The sequence below is a fragment of the Mauremys reevesii genome, linkage group 4, assembly GCF_016161935.1.
Source record: "Mauremys reevesii isolate NIE-2019 linkage group 4, ASM1616193v1, whole genome shotgun sequence".
Taxonomy (NCBI): Eukaryota; Metazoa; Chordata; order Testudines; family Geoemydidae; genus Mauremys; species Mauremys reevesii.
The window spans coordinates 150,649,536-150,665,723 of record NC_052626.1 but is presented as its reverse complement, the minus strand read 5'-3'; the positions used below and the strand labels follow the sequence as shown (position 1 = coordinate 150,665,723).

Below are 16,188 nucleotides of genomic sequence, written 5' to 3'. Positions count from 1 at the left end.
TGGGGGGGGCTGCGGGTCGGGAGTGAGGGGCACCGGCGGGGCTGTGTTCGGGGGGGTCTCTGAATAAATTCCCTTTGGATTAATTCGTGTCTCTCTCCTTCTCGCGGCGCGGGGTGGGGGTTGACCCGGGACCTGGGGCACCTGGCAGCTCTCGCCCCTGGCAGCTCTCCCGGACACCTGGGTCCCTTTCCCCGCCCTGCCTCACTGAGGGAGGGTTCAGCTGCCTGGCCCCACCCACACACCTGCTGGGGCGAGGCTCCTCCATGCACCCTCCCCCACCCCGTCCTGGAGTGCCCCCTCCCCTTCCCTGGGCCTGAGTCCCCCCGCACAGCCCTCTCCACCCCACACGCACCGTCGGTGCTGCCCCCTTTAAGACCCCCCCACATATTCAAATCTGCCCTCAGCCACTCCGTTGCATCCTCGCTCCGCCGAGCAGCGCCTCATTTGCATGCCGCCTTCCCGTTGGCGGCTGGGGGTGGCGCAGGGGCTGCTGGGAGGAGGGGGCGGGCGGCTGCCAGCTGGTTTGTAAACAAGCGCTGGAGTCTGGGGGGCCGCGCTGCGCCCCCGCCCGGCCCCTCACCCTCAGCGAGAGAGCCCAGGCCCTCAGGTGAGGCGAAGGGCGGCGGGGGGTTAGCGGGTCTCTTGTGGGACCGGCGAGCGCTGGGGGGGGGCGTGTGTCCGCCTCTCTAGGCTGCCTGGGGCCCGGGGGGGCTTGTTTGTGGGCTTAGGGCCCGGCCGCCCCGCTATCTGCGGGGTCCCACGGGCGTGTGGGGGGCGGACGCAGGTGGGGCTCGTAGCCCCCCCCCGTCCCGGCACTGGGGGCGGCCTACAGGGACCTTTTCCCGGAGCCGCGGCTGGAGTCCGCGCCCCGTAGCCCAGGGGGAGGATGCCCGGTCCGGGCTATAGGGGCTGTGGCCCGTATGGATCGGGGGGGGGGGTTTCCAGAGCCCCTATGGGGGGCTGCTAGGCAGGCAGGAGTCTCTGCCCCGCGCCCCTCCCCCGGAGCCTTCCTCCGCCCTTTGCTGCCTTGCAGCTTCCTGGCGCGGGGAGGGGGGGCGGGCAGGGGAAGAGGCAGAAGGGGGTGAGGAAGCAGGAGCCAAACCACATGGGAGCCCGGACTCCTGGGTTCTCTCCCCAGCTTTGGGAGTGGGGCTGCTGGGTTGGGTGGGGCTTGGAACCAGGACTCCTGGGTTCTATTCCCAACTGTGGGAGGGGAGTGGGGGCTGGTGGTGAGAGGGGGCGCTGGGAGCCAGGACGCCTGGGTTCTCTCCCTGTGGCGGGGAGGGGACGGGGGATGGTGGGTTGTGGGGCCGGAGAGCCCGGACACCTGGGTTCTATCCCCAGTGCTGCTGGGGCCTCCCCACAATCGGGGAGAACCAGCCAGGGCGAAAGGCAGCCGGGTGGATGGTACCCAGGGGGCAGGACCCAGGTTGGAGTGAACCCAGTGCTGGGAGCACTCTTCTTAGGAAGCGCGCAGCGCTGGGGAGGGCAGGGCCTGGCGGGGCACTGCCGGGAGGAAGCGCAGCGCTGGGGGGGGCAGGGCCTGGCGGGGGCACTGCCGGGAGGAAGCGCGCAGCGCTGGGGGGGGGCAGGGCCTGGCGGGGGCACAGCCGGGAGGACGCGCGCAGCGCTGGGGGGCAGGGCCTGGCGGGGGCACTGCCGGGAGGAAGCGTGCAGCGCTGGGGGGGGCAGGGCCTGGCGGGGGCACTGCCGGGAGGAAGCGCGCAGCGCTGGGGCAGGGCCTGGCGGGGCACTGCCGGGAGGAAGCGCGCAGCGCTGGGGCAGGGCCTGGCGGGGCACTGCCGGGAGGAAGCGTGCAGCGCTGGGGGCAGGGCCTGGCGGGGCACTGCCGGGAGGAAGCGCAGCGCTGGGGGCAGGGCCTGGCGGGGCACTGCCGGGAGGCGCGCAGCGCTGGGGCAGGGCCTGGCGGGGGCACTGCCGGGAGGAAGCGCGCAGCGCTGGGGGGGGGCAGGGCCTGGCGGGGGCACTGCCGGGAGGAAGCGCGCAGCGCTGGGGGGGGCAGGGCCTGGCGGGGGCACTGCCGGGAGGAAGCGCGCAGCGCTGGGGGGGGCAGGGCCTGGCGGGGGCACTGCCGGGAGGAAGCGCGCAGCGCTGGGGGGGGCAGGGCCTGGCAGGCTCGGGTCCCAGCCGTGTGTTTTGCGTTGCAGTTGCTGCTCCGCCCCACAGGCCGAACCGCGTCTCTCGGTGGCCGGGCCAGTCCCGGGCGGCGCCGGCGGCCGCCATGGTCCGGCTCTCCAAGCCCAAGACGTTCCAGGCCTACCTGGACAACTGTCACCGCAGATACAGCTGTGTGCACTGCCGGGCACATCTGGCCAACCACGATGACCTCATCTCCAAGGTCACTGCTGGGGGGAAGCTCGCAGCCTGAGGGAGGGGACGGGAAGTGGTTGCAGCATGTTCAAGTAAACAACACAAGGGGAAGTGGAGGGGCGGGGGGGGGGGGAAGCTCTGCCGGTGCCCCTCACTCCCGACCTGCAGCCCTGCCAGCCCAGCCCTGCCCCCCCAGCTCTGCCGGTGCCCCTCACTCCCGACCTGCAGCCCCTGCCAGCCCAGCCCTGCCCCCCCAGCTCTGCCGGTGCCCCTCACTCCCGACCCGCAGCCCCTGCCAGCCCAGCCCTGCCCCCCCAGCCCTGCCGGTGCCCCTCACTCCCGACCTGCAGCCCCTGCCCCCCAGCTCTGCCGGTGCCCCTCACTCCTGACCCACAGCCCTGCTGGTGCCCCCCAATCCCGTGGCCGTGGAGGGGTGAGTGAGTGTGAGCTGGTTAATAAGTGATCTGGGCTCGGGGGAGGCTGGGGGGGAGCTCAGCCTGGGCGGGGGAGGGGCTCGCTGGGTTTAACGACCCTCTTGTCTTTTATTCCAGTCTTTCCAAGGGAGTCAGGGGCGAGCTTATCTCTTCAACTCAGTGTGAGTACGTGGGGGGACAGGGAATGGGACCCAGGCATCCGGGACAGCTCCCCTCAGGGCCCTGAAGCGCCCCCAGGGACCCAGACTGTAATGGGACCCAGGCGTCCGGGACAGCCTCAGAGCCCGGCACGGCAATGGGACCCAGGCGTCCGGGACAGCCTCAGAGCCCGGCACGGCAATGGGACCCGGGTGTCTGGGGATTTGCCCATGCAGGGCTCCCAGCCTGCTGGGGAGGGGGAGAGCACCTGGGATGGGGGGGTAGGACCCAGGTGTTGACCTCCCTTCCCCCCCCCAGGGTGAATGTGGGGTGTGGGCCGGCTGAGGAGCGGGTGCTGCTGACAGGGCTACACGCAGTATCCGACATCCACTGTGAGAGCTGCAAGACCACGCTGGGCTGGAAATACGTGAGTGGGGCCCGGAGCCCCCTGCCCCCTGGGACCCCCTGCCCCCCCAGCCCTCCAGAGCACCCCTGCTCCCCCAGCCCTCCAGAGTGCCCCTGCCCCCAGGGACCCCCTGCCCCTCCAGCCCTCCAGAGCGGCCCTGTCCCTGCCCCTAGAGACCCCCTGCCCCCAGCCTCCAGAGCACCCCTGCTCCCCAGCCCTCCAGAGTGCCCCTGCCCCAGGACCCCCTGCCCCTCAGCCCTCCAGAGCGGCCCTGCCCCGCCCCTAGAGACCCCTGCCCCCAGCCCTCCAGAGCACCCCTGCTCCCCAGCCCTCCAGAGTGCCCCTGCCCCAGGGACCCCTGCCCCCAGCCCTCCAGAGCGGCCCTGCCCCGCCCCTAGAGACCCCTGCCCCAGCCCTCCAGAGCACCCCTGCCCCCTCAGCCCTCGAGAGCGGCCCTGCCCCCGCCCCTAGAGACCCCCTGCTCCCCCAGCCCTCCAGAGTGCCCTTGCCCTGAATGACACCCCATTACCCCCCTAGCCCTGCTCCCAGAGACCCTGACCCCTCCTCTGGCCTCTAGGGTCACTCTGCCACCCCTTGATCCTGGCGCTGGTGCATGGGTCCTGGCGGGGGCTGGGGGTGGGGTGGGGGCCCCCCATGCTGACGCAGGCTCCTCCCTCCCCCCCAGGAACAAGCCTTCGAGAGCAGCCAGAAGTACAAGGAGGGGAAATACATCATCGAGCTGAGCCACATGATCAAGGACAACGGCTGGGACTGACCCTGCCCCACAGACCCCACTGCAGCGGGGGGTGGGGCTTGCACCATCGTTCCCATGGAAACCAGCAGCAAGGCGGGGCCTTGCAGCATCAGTTCTATGGCCTAACTGAGGAGGGGGCTCCCTGGCACCGTTTCCATGGAGATCCATCCCAAACCTGGTCCCCCTCCAGCAGGGGTGGGGCTTCACCTCAAGGTTGCTATGGAGACCACCCTGCCCAGGACCACTCCACTGCCAGGAAGGGGCGGGACCTTGCTGCACCGTTTCCATAGAGATGAGCACCGCCTCCTAACTTTGCATGGGGACATTACTGAACATTAATTAATGGGGGGGGAGGACAGGTAATGCCCCCCAGGGGGAGGGAGGGGCGGTGCTGCACTGGGCTGTGATTGGCTGGGGGGAGGGTACTGCCCGAGGGGGGCAGGAGGGGGGGACCCCCAGGAGATGCTGTGTCATGGGGGGGGCTGTACAATATTGAGTGTGAATCTGTCGTGTGTAAATAAAACAGCTTCAAGTGTCGCTGCCAGTGGGCTCCTCGCGCAGCAGGGGGCGCTGGGGGGCCCCACTCCCCCCCAGCTCCAAAGGCTCCTGGGAAACAGCTGGGGGGGGGGAGTCTGCAGAGTCCCGGGCTGGGGGGTGGCAGCCTGGGGGGCAGACGGGCGCGTGGAGCGTCCTGTGACACCGCCCCCTTGGAGAAGCCCAAGGGGCCCAGAGGCCCCCAAATAATGGGGGTGCAGGGTTCCCCCTGGCTGTAGTGGGGCCACGGAGGGACGGGGCTGGTTTCCCTTCCCTGGACGCCAGGGGGCGCCCGAGCCCCGTCTGCAGCAGCAGGGAGATGGTCAAACTCCCCGCCCAGCCACGGCTGCTCTACACCCCCCCCCCGCCGCCCCTCCCAGAGCCGGGGAAGAGAACCCAGGAGTCCGGGCTCCCAGCCCCCCTGCTCTAACCACCAGACCCTGCTCCCCTCCCAGAGCCGGGGAGAGAACCCAGGAGTCCTGCTCCCAGCCCCCCCTGCTCTAACCCACCAGCCACCACTCCCCTCCCAGACGCGGCGAGAGAACCCAGGCGTCCTGGTCCCAGCCCCCCCTCCTCTAACCCACCAGCCCCCACACCCCTCCCCGCGCCGTGGAGAGAACCCAGGAGTCCTGCTCCCAGCCCACCCTGCTCTAACCCACCCGCCCCCCCTCCCCTCCCAGAGCCGGGGAGAGGACCCAGGAGTCCGGGCTCCCAGCCCCGCCTGCTCTAACCCACCGGCCCCACTCCTCCCAGAGCCAGGAGAGACCCAGGAGTCCGGGCTCCCAGCCCCTGCTCTAACCCACCGGCCCCCACTCCTCCCAGAGCCGGGAGAGAACCCAGGAGTCCGGGCTCCCAGCCCCTGCTCTAACCCACCGGCCCCCACTCCCCTCCCAGAGCCGAGAGAGAACCCAGGAGTCCTGGCTCCCAGCCCCCTGCTCTAACCCACCGGACCCCACTCCCCTCCCAGAGCCGAGAGAGAACCCCGGAGTCCTGGCTCCCAGCCCGCCCTGCTCTGACCCACCGGCCCCCACTCCCCTCCCAGAGCCAGGAGAGGACCCAGGAGTCCGGGCTCCCAGCCACCCCAGCTCTAACCCACCCGCCCCCACTCCCCACCCAGAGCCAGGAGAGTACCCAGGAGTCCGGGCTCCCAGCCTCCCCTGCTCTAACCCACCGGCCCCCACTCCCCTCCTAGAGCTGGGGAGAGAACCCAGGAGTCCGGGCTCCCAGCCCCGCCTGCTCTAACCCACCGGCCCCCACTCCCCTCCCAGAGCCGGGGAGAGAACCCAGGAGTCCTGGCTCCCAGCCTCCCTGCTCTAACCACTAGACCCACTCCCCTCCCAGAGCTGGGGACAGGACCCAGGAGTCCTGGCTCCCAGCCTCCCTGCTCTAACCCACCGGCCCCCACTCCCCTCCTAGAGCTGGGGAGAGAACCCAGGAGTCCTGGCTCCCAGCCACCCCAGCACAAACCCACCGGCACCCACTCCCCTCCCAGAGCCGGGGAGAGAACCCAGGAGTCCTGGCTCCCAGCCCCCCCGGCGCTCACCCACCAGCCCCCACTCCCCTCCCAGAGCCAGGGAGAGGACCCAGGAGTCCGGGCTCCCAGCCCCGCCTGCTCTAACCCACCGGCCCCCACTCCCCTCCCAGAGCCGGGGAGAGAACCCAGGAGTCCGGGCTCCCAGCCCCCCCTGCTCTAACCCACCGGCCCCCACTCCTCTCCCACAGCTGGGGAGAGAACCCAGGAGTCCGGGCTCCCAGCCCCCTGCCCCACTCGCAGCTGTCTGGCACAGCTGTGAAAACAGCTGGATGACAAACGATCCCCCCGCCCGGCCTCCCAGTCTTGTAAACCCGGCCAGGATCAATCAAGCCACTTTGGAGCCAGGGTGTTAATTAGGCAATTAGGTGGCTTCAAGCAGGAGGAACCAGGGCTGGGCTAGCGGGGGGGCTGCGAGTCGGGAGTGAGGGGCACCGGCGGACAGGGGGCAGGGCTGGGGTAACAGGGGCTGTGGGTCTGAAGTGAGGGGCACCGGCGGACAGGGGCAGGGCTGGGGTAACAGGGGCTGTGGGTCTGAAGTGAGGGGCACCGGCGGGCAGGGGGCAGGGCTGGGGTAACTGGGGCTGCGGGTCAGGAGTGAGGGGCACCGGCGGACCGGGGGCAGGGCGGGGGGAACAGGGGCTGCGGGTCGGGAGTGAGGGGCACCGGCGGACAGGGGGCAGGGCTGGGGTAACAGGGGCTGCGGGTCGAGAGTGAGGGGCACCGGCGGACAGGGGGCAGGGCTGGGGTAACAGGGGCTGCGGGTCGGGAGTGAGGGGCACCGGCGGACAGGGGGCAGGGGTGGGGTAACAGGGGCTGGGGGTCGGTAGTGAGGGGCACCGGCGGACAGGGGTAGGGCTGGGGTAACAGGGGCTGCGGGTCGGGAGTGAGGGGCACCGGCGGACAGGGGGCAGGGCTGGGGTAACAGGGGCTGTGGGTCTGAAGTGAGGGGCACCGGCGGACAGGGGGCAGGGCTGGGGTAACAGGGGCTGCGGGTCGGGAGTGAGGGGCACCGGCTTACAGGGGGCAGGGCTGGGGTAACAGGGGCTGTGGGTCTGAAGTGAGGCACCGGCGGACAGGGGCAGGGCTGGGGTAACAGGGGCTGTGGGTCTGAAGTGAGGGGCACCGCGGACAGGGGGCAGGGCGGGGGTAACAGGGGCTGCGGGTCGGGAGTGAGGGGCACTGGCGGACAGGGGGAAGGGCTGGGGAAACCGGGGCTGGGGGTCTGAAGTGAGGGCACTGGCGGACAGGGGCAGGGCTGGGGTAACAGGGGCTGTGGGTCTGAAGTGAGGGGCACCGGTGGACAGGGGTAGGGCTGGGGTAACAGGGGCTGCGGGTCGAGAGTGAGGGGCACCGGCAGACAGGGGTAGGGCTGGGGTAACAGGGGCTGCGGGTCGGGAGTGAGGGGCACCGGCGGACAGGGGGCAGGGCGGGGGGTAACAGGGGCTGTGGGTCGGGAGTGAGGGGCACCGGTGGACAGGGGTAGGGCTGGGGTAACAGGGGCTGCGGGTCGAGAGTGAGGGGCACCGGCGGACAGGGGGCAGGGCTGGGGTAACAGGGGCTGCGGGTCGGGAGTGAGGGGCACCGGCGGACAGGGGTAGGGCTGGGGTAACAGGGGCTGCGGGTCGGGAGTGAGGGGCACCGGCGGACAGGGGTAGGGCTGGGGTAACAGGGGCTGCGGGTCGGGAGTGAGGGGCACCGGCGGACAGGGGTAGGGCTGGGGTAACGGGCTGCGGGTCGGGAGTGAGGGGCACCGGCAGGGCTGGGGGGGGGGGCAGCAGGGACGGCTTTAATCTGATTCCCCAGAATAGGGCCCCTCGCCTAACGGGGCCCCGCTCAGGGGGTCTTCGGTGACATTTCACTGCGGGGGGTGGGTGTCCTTCAATGCTGTAGAAAGCCCAGAGTGGACCCCCTGCTTCTGAGTATTCCAATTGGGCTCTGTGGGGCCAGGGGCGGCTCTAGAAATTAGGCTGCCCCAGGCAGCGCGGGGCGCTGCGCCGCCCTTCCCCGGTCCCGCGGCGGGTCCCCTCTTCCCGCGGCTCCGGTTGAGCTCCTGCGGCAGGTCCACCGGAGCCCCGGGACGAGCGGACCTGCCGCAGGCATGACTGCGGGAGCTCCACCGGAGCCCCGGGAACAGCGGACCTCCTGCGGGCACGGCTGCGGACGGTTCGCGGGTCCGGCAGCTCCGCTTGAGCTGCCGCAGTCCTGCCTGCGGCAGGTCCGGTCGTCCGCGACTCCAGTGGACCTCCCGCAGGCATGACTGCGGCAGGTCGGCCGGCCCAGCCTGCCGCCCTCTAGATTTGGCCGCCCTAGGCAACAGCTTGGTTTGCTGGTGCCTAGAGCCGCCCCTGTGTGGGGCATAAAGCCGGCCCTGGGGGGCAGGGGCTGCAGGTCGGGAGTGAGGGGCACTGGCAGAGCTGGGGGGACTGCAGGTCGGGAGTGAGGGGCACTGGCAGGGGCACTGGTGGAGCTGTGGGGGCTGCGGGCACTGGCAGGGCTGGGCTATCAGGGGCTGCAGGTCAGGAGTGATGGGCACCGTGGAGCTGTGGGGCACTGGCAGGGCTGGGGGCCTGCGGGTCGGGAGTGAGGGGCACTGGCAGGGCTGGGGGTGCTGGGTCGGGAGTGAGGGGCACCGGCGGAGCTGGGGGCTGCGGGTCGGGAGTGAGGGGCACTGGGGGCTCCAGGGCACTGGCGGAGCTGGGGGCTGCGGGTCGGGAGTGAGGGGCATTGGGGATGGGGGCTGCGGGTCGAGAGTGAGGGGCACTGGCAGAACTGGGGGCTGCAGGTCGGGAGTGAGGGGCACTGGGAGTGAGGGGCACCGGTGGAGCTGTGGGGGCTGCGGGCACTGGCAGGGCTGGGGGCTGCGGGTCGGGAGTGAGGGGCATTGGGGGCTGGGGGCTGCGGGTCGGGAGTGAGGGGCATTGGGGGCTGGGGCTGCGGGTCGGGAGTGAGGGGCACTGGGGGGGCTCCGGGGCACTGGCGGAGCTGGGGGGAATCTTGTCCATCTGCCACTTTCGCTTCTCCCGGTGAAGTCCCCTCCCCCCCCGCCGCTGCCCCCGGGCTGCCCCACAGCCCCAGCCCAGCCCCCCGCCTGCTCCGGCCCCTCCCGCTCTCAACGAGCCATTTGGGGGTCTCACTTCAAAGTTCCTCGGGAGGCTCATAAATAGGGGGCTGCGCCCAGGGGAGCGGCCAGAGCAGAGCAGCGCAGCCTCCCCTGGGCCAGGCGAACCCAGGCGTCCGGGCTCCCAGCCCCCCCAACCTCCAGCCCCACTCCCCTCCCGGAGCCGGGAGAGAACCCAGGCGTCCGGGCGCCTAGTCCCTGCAAGCCACTGGCCCCGCGGCATGTACCACCCGTCGGAGCTGTTCCCGCAGTTCGGGGGGGCCTACGCGCTGCGCCCCGCTCCCCAGGGGGGGCTGGCGGCCGGCTTCCCCCAGGGGCAGGGGGCCCAGTACGAAGGTTTCCGCTACCCAGGTGAGAGGTGGGGGGGGTCTGGGAGGAGGGGAGCTGGGTCTGGGGGGCCGAGGGCGGGGGGTCCCCAGGGGCAGCTGGGGAGCAGCTGGAGATGGGGGGCACGGGATCCGGGGGGCCGAGGGGAGCCCCGTGGGGATCCCTGGGGCAGGGGGTGTCTGGAGAGTCCCCTGCCCCCCCCCGGACGGCTGGGCTCTTAGCACCACATAGCGACCAAATGGCGGAGGGGGGGGGGGGATTGGCAGCAAGATGTGAGATTCCTGCAGCCTCAGAGAGTGTGACCCCCCCGCGCCCCCTCCGACCCACAGCCCTGCCCCCCCCAGTCCGCCGGTGCCCCTAACTCCCGACCCACCGCCCTGACCCCCCAGCCCTGCCGGTGCCCCTCACTCCCGACCCACAGCCCTGCCCCCCCCAGCCCTGCCGGTGCCCCTCACTCCCGACCCGCAGCCCCGGCCCCCCCCAGCCCTGCCGGTGCCCCTCACTCCCGCCCTGCAGCCCCTGCCCCCAGCTCTGCTGGTGCCCCTCCCGCCCGACCTGCAGCCCCTGCCCCCAGCCCTGCCGGTGCCCCTCACTCCCGACCTGCAGCCCCTGCCCCCAGCTCTGCTGGTGCCCCTCCCTCCCGACCCGCAGCCCCTGCCCCCAGCCCTGCCGGTGCCCCTCACTCCCGCCCCACATCCCCTGCCAGCCCAGCCCTGCCCCAGCCAGTGCCCCCACTCCTGACCCGCAGCCCCTGCCAGCCCAGCCCTGGCGGTGCCCCCCACTCCCGCCCCGCCGCCCCTGCCAGCCCCGCCCAGCCCCCAGCCCTGCCGGTGCCCCTCACTCCCGACCTGCAGCCCCTGCCAGCCCAGCCCTGCCCCCCCAGCCCTGCCGGTGCCCCTCACTCCCGACCCGCAGCCCCTCTCTGACGGTCTCTGCCCCCCCAGATCTGGACAGCGTCTCAGCCCCCAAGTTCGAGCCCTTCTGCCCCGCATTGGACCGGGCTGGGCGGCTCCTGGGCCCCTCCCCCTCGGGGCCCCCGCTGCCCGCCCCACCCCTGCCCTATGGGGGCGGGCAGCAGCTGCCCCCGGCCGAGCCCCTCCGGCTGCCCCCCAGCGTGCGGATGAGCCTGGAGAACCGGGAGCTGTGGAAGCGGTTCTGCGCCCTGGGCACCGAGATGATCATCACCAAGTCGGGGCGGTAAGCGGGGGTCGGGGAGCCCTGGGGGGGGAGGGTCCGTGGGCGGGTCTCTGGGGTGGGGGTCCGTGGGGAAGGGTCCGTGGGGGTCTCGAGGTGGGGAGGGTCTCTGGGGGCGGGGTCCGTGGGGGGAAGGGTCCGTGGGGAGGAGAAGGGTCGGGGGGGCTCTCTGGGGTGGGGGTCCGTGGGGGGGTCTCGGGGTGGGGGGGTCCGTGGGGGGAATGGCCATGGGGGTGCTGGGGGGCAGGGCAGGGGCCGTGGGGGAGCAGAGGTGGGGGGAGACAGGCTGTATTTTAGGGGTCACAGGACGTCCCTGACCCACCGGATCCCTCCATCCCCCACCCCGCTCTTCCGCCAGCCCCCCACACCAGCCCCAAGACGCGCCACTGCCCCATGGGCCCCTCGCGGCCCTGGATCCCTTCGCCCAGATACTCTCACATGGCGCTCGCACCCTGTATCCCTCCACCCATATATAGTTCCTCCGTCTCATCTCCTGCTCTCTGTATCGCCCCAGGCCCTCTGCCCCATCGAGCCCCAGCCCCCTGTATCCCTCCGCCAAGACAATATCCCTCCACTTAGAGTCCATCTCCCTCCGCGCCCCCATGTCCGTCACCCACCTGTAGGCCTCCGACCTCTGCCCTTATCTCCCCATATCCCTGCACCCCATCGAGCCCCCCACCCCTGTATCCCTCCGCCCCGTCGAGCCCCCCCACCCCTGTATCCCTCCGCCCCATCGAGCCCCCACCCGTGTATCCCTCCGCTCCGTCGAGCCCCCCACCCCTGTATCCCTGCACCCCATCAGGGCCCACACCCCTGTATCCCTCCGCCCCATCAGGGCCCACACCCCTGTATCCCTGCACCCCATCAGGGCCCCCACCCCTGTATCCCTCCGCCCCATCAGGGCCCACACCCCTGTATCCCTGCACCCCATCAGGGCCCCACCCCTGTATCCTCCGCTCCATCAGCCCCTCACGCCCTTGTATCTCTCCGCCCCCTCGAGCCCCCACACCCTTGTATCCCTCCGCGCCGTCGAGCTCCTCACGCCCCTGTATCCCTCCGCCCCGTCGAGCCCCTACACCCTTGTATCCCTCCGCCCCCTCGAGCCCCCCCACCCTTGTATCCCTCCGCCCCCTCGAAGCCCTACGACCTTGTATCCCTCCGCGCCGTCGAGCCCCCCACACCCTTGTATCCCTCCGCGCCGTCGAGCCCCCCACACCCCTGTATCCCTCCGTCCCGTCGATCCCCACACGCCCCTGTATCCCTCCGCCCCATCGATCCCCACACGCCCCTGTATCCCTCCGCGCCGTCGAGCCCCCACACCCTTGTATCCCTCCGCCCCATCGAGTCCCCCACGCCCCTGTATCCCTCCGCCCCGTCGAGCCCCTACACCCTTGTATCCCTCCGCCCCCTCGAGCCCCCACACCCTTGTATCCCTCCGCCCCATGGAGCCCCTCACGCCCCTGTATCCCTCCGCCCCCCTCACAGGCGGATGTTCCCCCAGCTGAAGGTCTCGGTGACGGGGCTGGACCCCGAGGCGAAGTATCTGCTGCTGGTGGACATGGTGCCGGCCGGGGCCTCACGCTACAAGTGGCAGGGCCAGCGCTGGGAGGCCAGTGGCAAGGCCGAGCTGCCCCCCCCCGACCGGGTCTACATCCACCCCGACTCCCCGGCCTCGGGCGCCCACTGGATGCGCCAGCCCGTGTCCTTCCACCGCCTCAAGCTGACCAACAACACGCTGGACCCCCACGGCCACGTAAGTGGGCAGGGGCGGGGCAGAGAGAGTGGGGGAGGGGCTTAGTACGGTGGGGTGGAGCCTAGGGAGCAGGGGAGGGGCTTATAACAAAAAGGGGCGGGGCATATGGCGCAGGGGGTGGGGCTTAGGGTGGCGAGGGGTGGGGCAGAATGTGGGGAAGCAGGGGGGTCGTGCTGGGAGGGGGGGCAGGGTGGGGGTGCCCATGTCTAACCTGTCTCTTCCCCAGCTGATCCTGCACTCCATGCACCGCTACCAGCCCCGCGTGCACGTGGTGGGAGCAGGAGGGCCGGGGGGACGTGGGGGGGGCTGCGCCTCCTTCTCCTTCCCTGAGACGGCCTTCCTCACCGTCACCGCCTACCAGAGCCCCAAGGTGAGCCCCCCCACTCCTGCCCCCCCCCCCGGCCCCCCGGGCTCTCACTCACCCTCCTCTTCCCTCGTCCCCCCTCCAGATCACCCAGATGAAGATTGAGAGTAACCCCTTTGCCAAAGGCTTCCGGGAGAACGGCATGAACAGCAAGAGGTGCCGGGGTGCACAAGGAAGGGGGGTTGTGGGGTACTAGGATGGGAGACGCGAGCTGGGGGGCACCAATTGAGGGAGCCTTGGGGGAATGTGGGCACGGGAGGGAGGCCCGATCCGGGGGAGTGGAGCCAGCAGCCCAGTAACCCCCCATCTCTCCCCGCCCCCCCAGGGAGCGAGATGCCCGGATCAAGAGGAAGATGAGGGGCGATGTGGCCGAACCTACCAGGAATGAGGCTGGTATGGGACCCCCAACCCTCCCACTGCACCCCCACCCATTGCGCCCTCTCCCCCTCCATCCTGCCCCATGCACCACCCCTTCCCCCATCACAGCAGCCCCCCCTCACTGCCCCCTCCCCAGTCTTCCAGGTCCCCACCTCCCAACATTAACCCTTTGCTTCTTTCTTCGCCCCAGACTGCAAGCGAGGCCCCTGCGACTCCACCCAGGGCCCCCCCCCAGAGCCACCAGCCCCCCCTGACTGTTCCTTCCACCCCATCTCTTCCTCCTACCCTCCCGGTGGGAGCGAGGAGCTGGGGTGCCCCTTAGGGGGGGTGAACCCCAGTGCCGAGGCGTACGTCCAGCATCCAGCCGCCTTCCATGGCCTGCAGCCTCCCCAGGGGCCCACCGGCTATGCCAGGTGAGTGCACGGATCATACTGGGTACCAGAGGTTATGGGGGCACAGGAGGGCCTCTTACCTACACCCATGGGGTGGGGGGTCCAGGGGTCAGAGGTCACAGGCAGGACAGGAATTGTCTGTCAAAAAAATGCAGTTTTCACAAAAATCTAAATTTCCAGCTGGAAATTTCCAGTTGTTGCCCAAAAATTTTGACTCTCCCTCGGGGACAACTGGAAAGGGTTCAGGTTTGGTTCAGTATCGCGTCATGAATCAGCCGATTCTGACATCACACTGCATTTCCCTAGTGTGGCGCCGTGCCTTCTGGGAGCTGTAGTTGCAAGTGCTTTGGAGGCTAGGATCAAAATTCAAAATGATTTGACTGGAGAAATGGCCTGAAGTAAACAGGATCAGGGCCGGCTCCAGACCCCAGCGCGCCAAGCGCGCGCGTGGGGCGGCATTTTCCCGGCAGGGCGGCAGGCGGGTCCGGCGGACCTTCCGCAGTCATGACTGCAGTCGGTTCGCTAGTCCCGCGGCTCGGGTGGACCTCCTGCAGGCATGACTGCGGAAGCCCCACCGGAGCCGCGGGACGAGCGGATCCTCCGCAATCATGTCTGCGGGAGGTCTACCCGAGCCACGGGACCAGCACCTCCCGCAGGCATGACTGCTTGGGGTGGCCAAATTGCTAGAGCCGCCCCTGAACAGGGTGAAATTCCCTCAGGACAAATGCAAAGTGCTGCACTCAGGCAGGACCGGTCAGTGGCGCACACACACTGGCAATGACCCCCGAGGAAGGGGAGCTGCAAAGGGCTCGGGGGGTCACAGTGGATCACAAGCTAAACAGGAGTCACCAGTGTGACGCTGCTGCGACAAAAGCGACCAGCGTCCTGGGCTGTATCAGCAGGAGTGTTGTGAGCCAGGCACGAGAAGTGATTCTGCAGCTCTGCTCCGGCCTCAGCTGGAGGGTTGTGTCCAGTTCTGGACGCCACATGGCAGGAAGGATGTGGACAAATTGGAGAAAGTCCAGGGGAGAGCAACACAACTGCCGAAAGGGCTAGAACCCGTGAGGTGTGAGGGGAGACTGACAGCCCTGGGTTTGTGCAGCGTGGAGAAGAGGAGACCCAGGGGCCAGGAGAACAGGTTTCTGTCCAAGGTTGTTACAAGGAGGAGGGAGAAGAATTGTTCTCAGCCTCTGAGGACAGGGCAAGGAGCCAGGGGCTGAACTTGCAGCCAGGGCGGCTTAGGAAAAACGTCCGACGGGTCAGGGGGGTTCAGCGCTGGGATCTCGGTCACTGGGGATGTTTAGGAGCCGGTTGGACAAACCCCTGCCGGGGACGGGCTAGAAAACCCTGTGTCCTGCCCCGAGCGCCGGGGCCGGGACTAGACGCCTCGCGAGGCCCCTTCCAGCCCTGTGATCCCCTCCCCTCCTGGGCTGTTCCATTGTCCGACTGCCCTCCCCCGCCTCTGCCGGGCTGTTCCATCACCCTCCCAGTATGGCACCTGACAGGCTGTTCCGTTCCCCTCCCCCTGGTGGGCTGTTCTGTTCCCCCACCCCCTGTATAGTACCTGACAGGCTGTTCCGTTCCCCTCCCCCTGCTGGGCTGTTCTGTTCCCCTCCCCTCGTACCTGACAGGCTGTTCTGTTCCCCTCCCCCTGCTGGGCTGTTCTGTTCCCCTCCCCTCCCCTCGTACCTGACAGGCTGTTCCGTTCCCCTCCCCCTGCTGGGCTGTTCCATTCTCCCTCCTGCTATGGTACCCAACAGGCTTTTCCATTATCCTCCCTCTGCCGGGCTGTTCCAGTAACCTCCCTCTTCTCTCTCTGCAGCTCACCCTGTGCGGCTCCAGAAGCAGCTGCTGCCCCGAAGCCCATGGGAGACCCCAGCTGCCCCCCTGCCAAGCCACCCCCTGACCAATCAAACTGCAGAACCACCAGCGGCCCCGCCCTCACCTACCCCTCCTATGGGCTGGACGTCAGCTGCCTGCTGGGGGCAGGGCTGGACGGCCCCCCCCCACCTGACCTTCGCTTTCCCCCCTTCCTGCCCTACCCGCCCCCCCACCTCTATGCCCCGCCCGGCCCCCCTGCTGGCTACCTCGAGGGGGGCAGCAAGGGCCTCGTCTGAGGGCTGGGCTCCCCCCCAGCCATGGGGCTTCCCCCTCACCCGGGGAGCCCCCCCAACTGAAACTGACTTATTTATAACAAGGGGGGCCCAGACTCTGCCCTGCAGCTACTGGATGGGGTGAAATATCCACCCCTCAACCTGCCCCACAGCCCTCGCCCTCTCGTCGTCTGCTTCCCCCAACCCCTCTCCCTGCCCCATGCCCAGCAACCCTGCTATCGCTGGTATCTGCTCCCCCCTGCTCTCCTACAGCCTCGGTCCCCTGCCCCCAGTGGCTGATTGGGGGGGGGGGAGAATGAGCAAACATGGGGGAATTTCCTACCCTTTTAAAAACCAATAGAAACCACGTCACCCAATCAATAAAGCTGGGAAGGCAGCAAAGCAGCATCCTGTGTGCGACGGGGGTGGGGGCTGTGT

At 69.6% G+C, this 16,188-nt stretch overlaps 2 protein-coding genes across 2 annotated transcripts; both read left to right on the top strand.

Annotated features, from left to right (window-relative positions):
* Positions 1-2,207: 2,207 nt before the first annotated feature.
* On the top strand, positions 2,208-4,709 carry YPEL3 (yippee like 3). The gene is made up of 4 exons (XM_039533321.1): positions 2,208-2,359; positions 2,883-2,926; positions 3,222-3,330; positions 3,995-4,709. Exons 1-4 carry the CDS (start codon positions 2,243-2,245, stop codon positions 4,082-4,084), a joined length of 360 nt encoding a protein of 119 aa, XP_039389255.1. The 5' UTR covers positions 2,208-2,242; the 3' UTR covers positions 4,085-4,709.
* Positions 4,710-9,378: 4,669 nt separating this feature from the next.
* Positions 9,379-16,149, top strand: TBX6 (T-box transcription factor 6). Its single transcript, XM_039537345.1, has 8 exons — positions 9,379-9,600; positions 10,521-10,773; positions 12,256-12,523; positions 12,750-12,893; positions 12,973-13,043; positions 13,213-13,280; positions 13,456-13,678; positions 15,480-16,149. Exons 1-8 carry the CDS (start codon positions 9,471-9,473, stop codon positions 15,772-15,774), a joined length of 1,452 nt encoding a protein of 483 aa, XP_039393279.1. The 5' UTR covers positions 9,379-9,470; the 3' UTR covers positions 15,775-16,149.
* Positions 16,150-16,188: the final 39 nt, after the last annotated feature.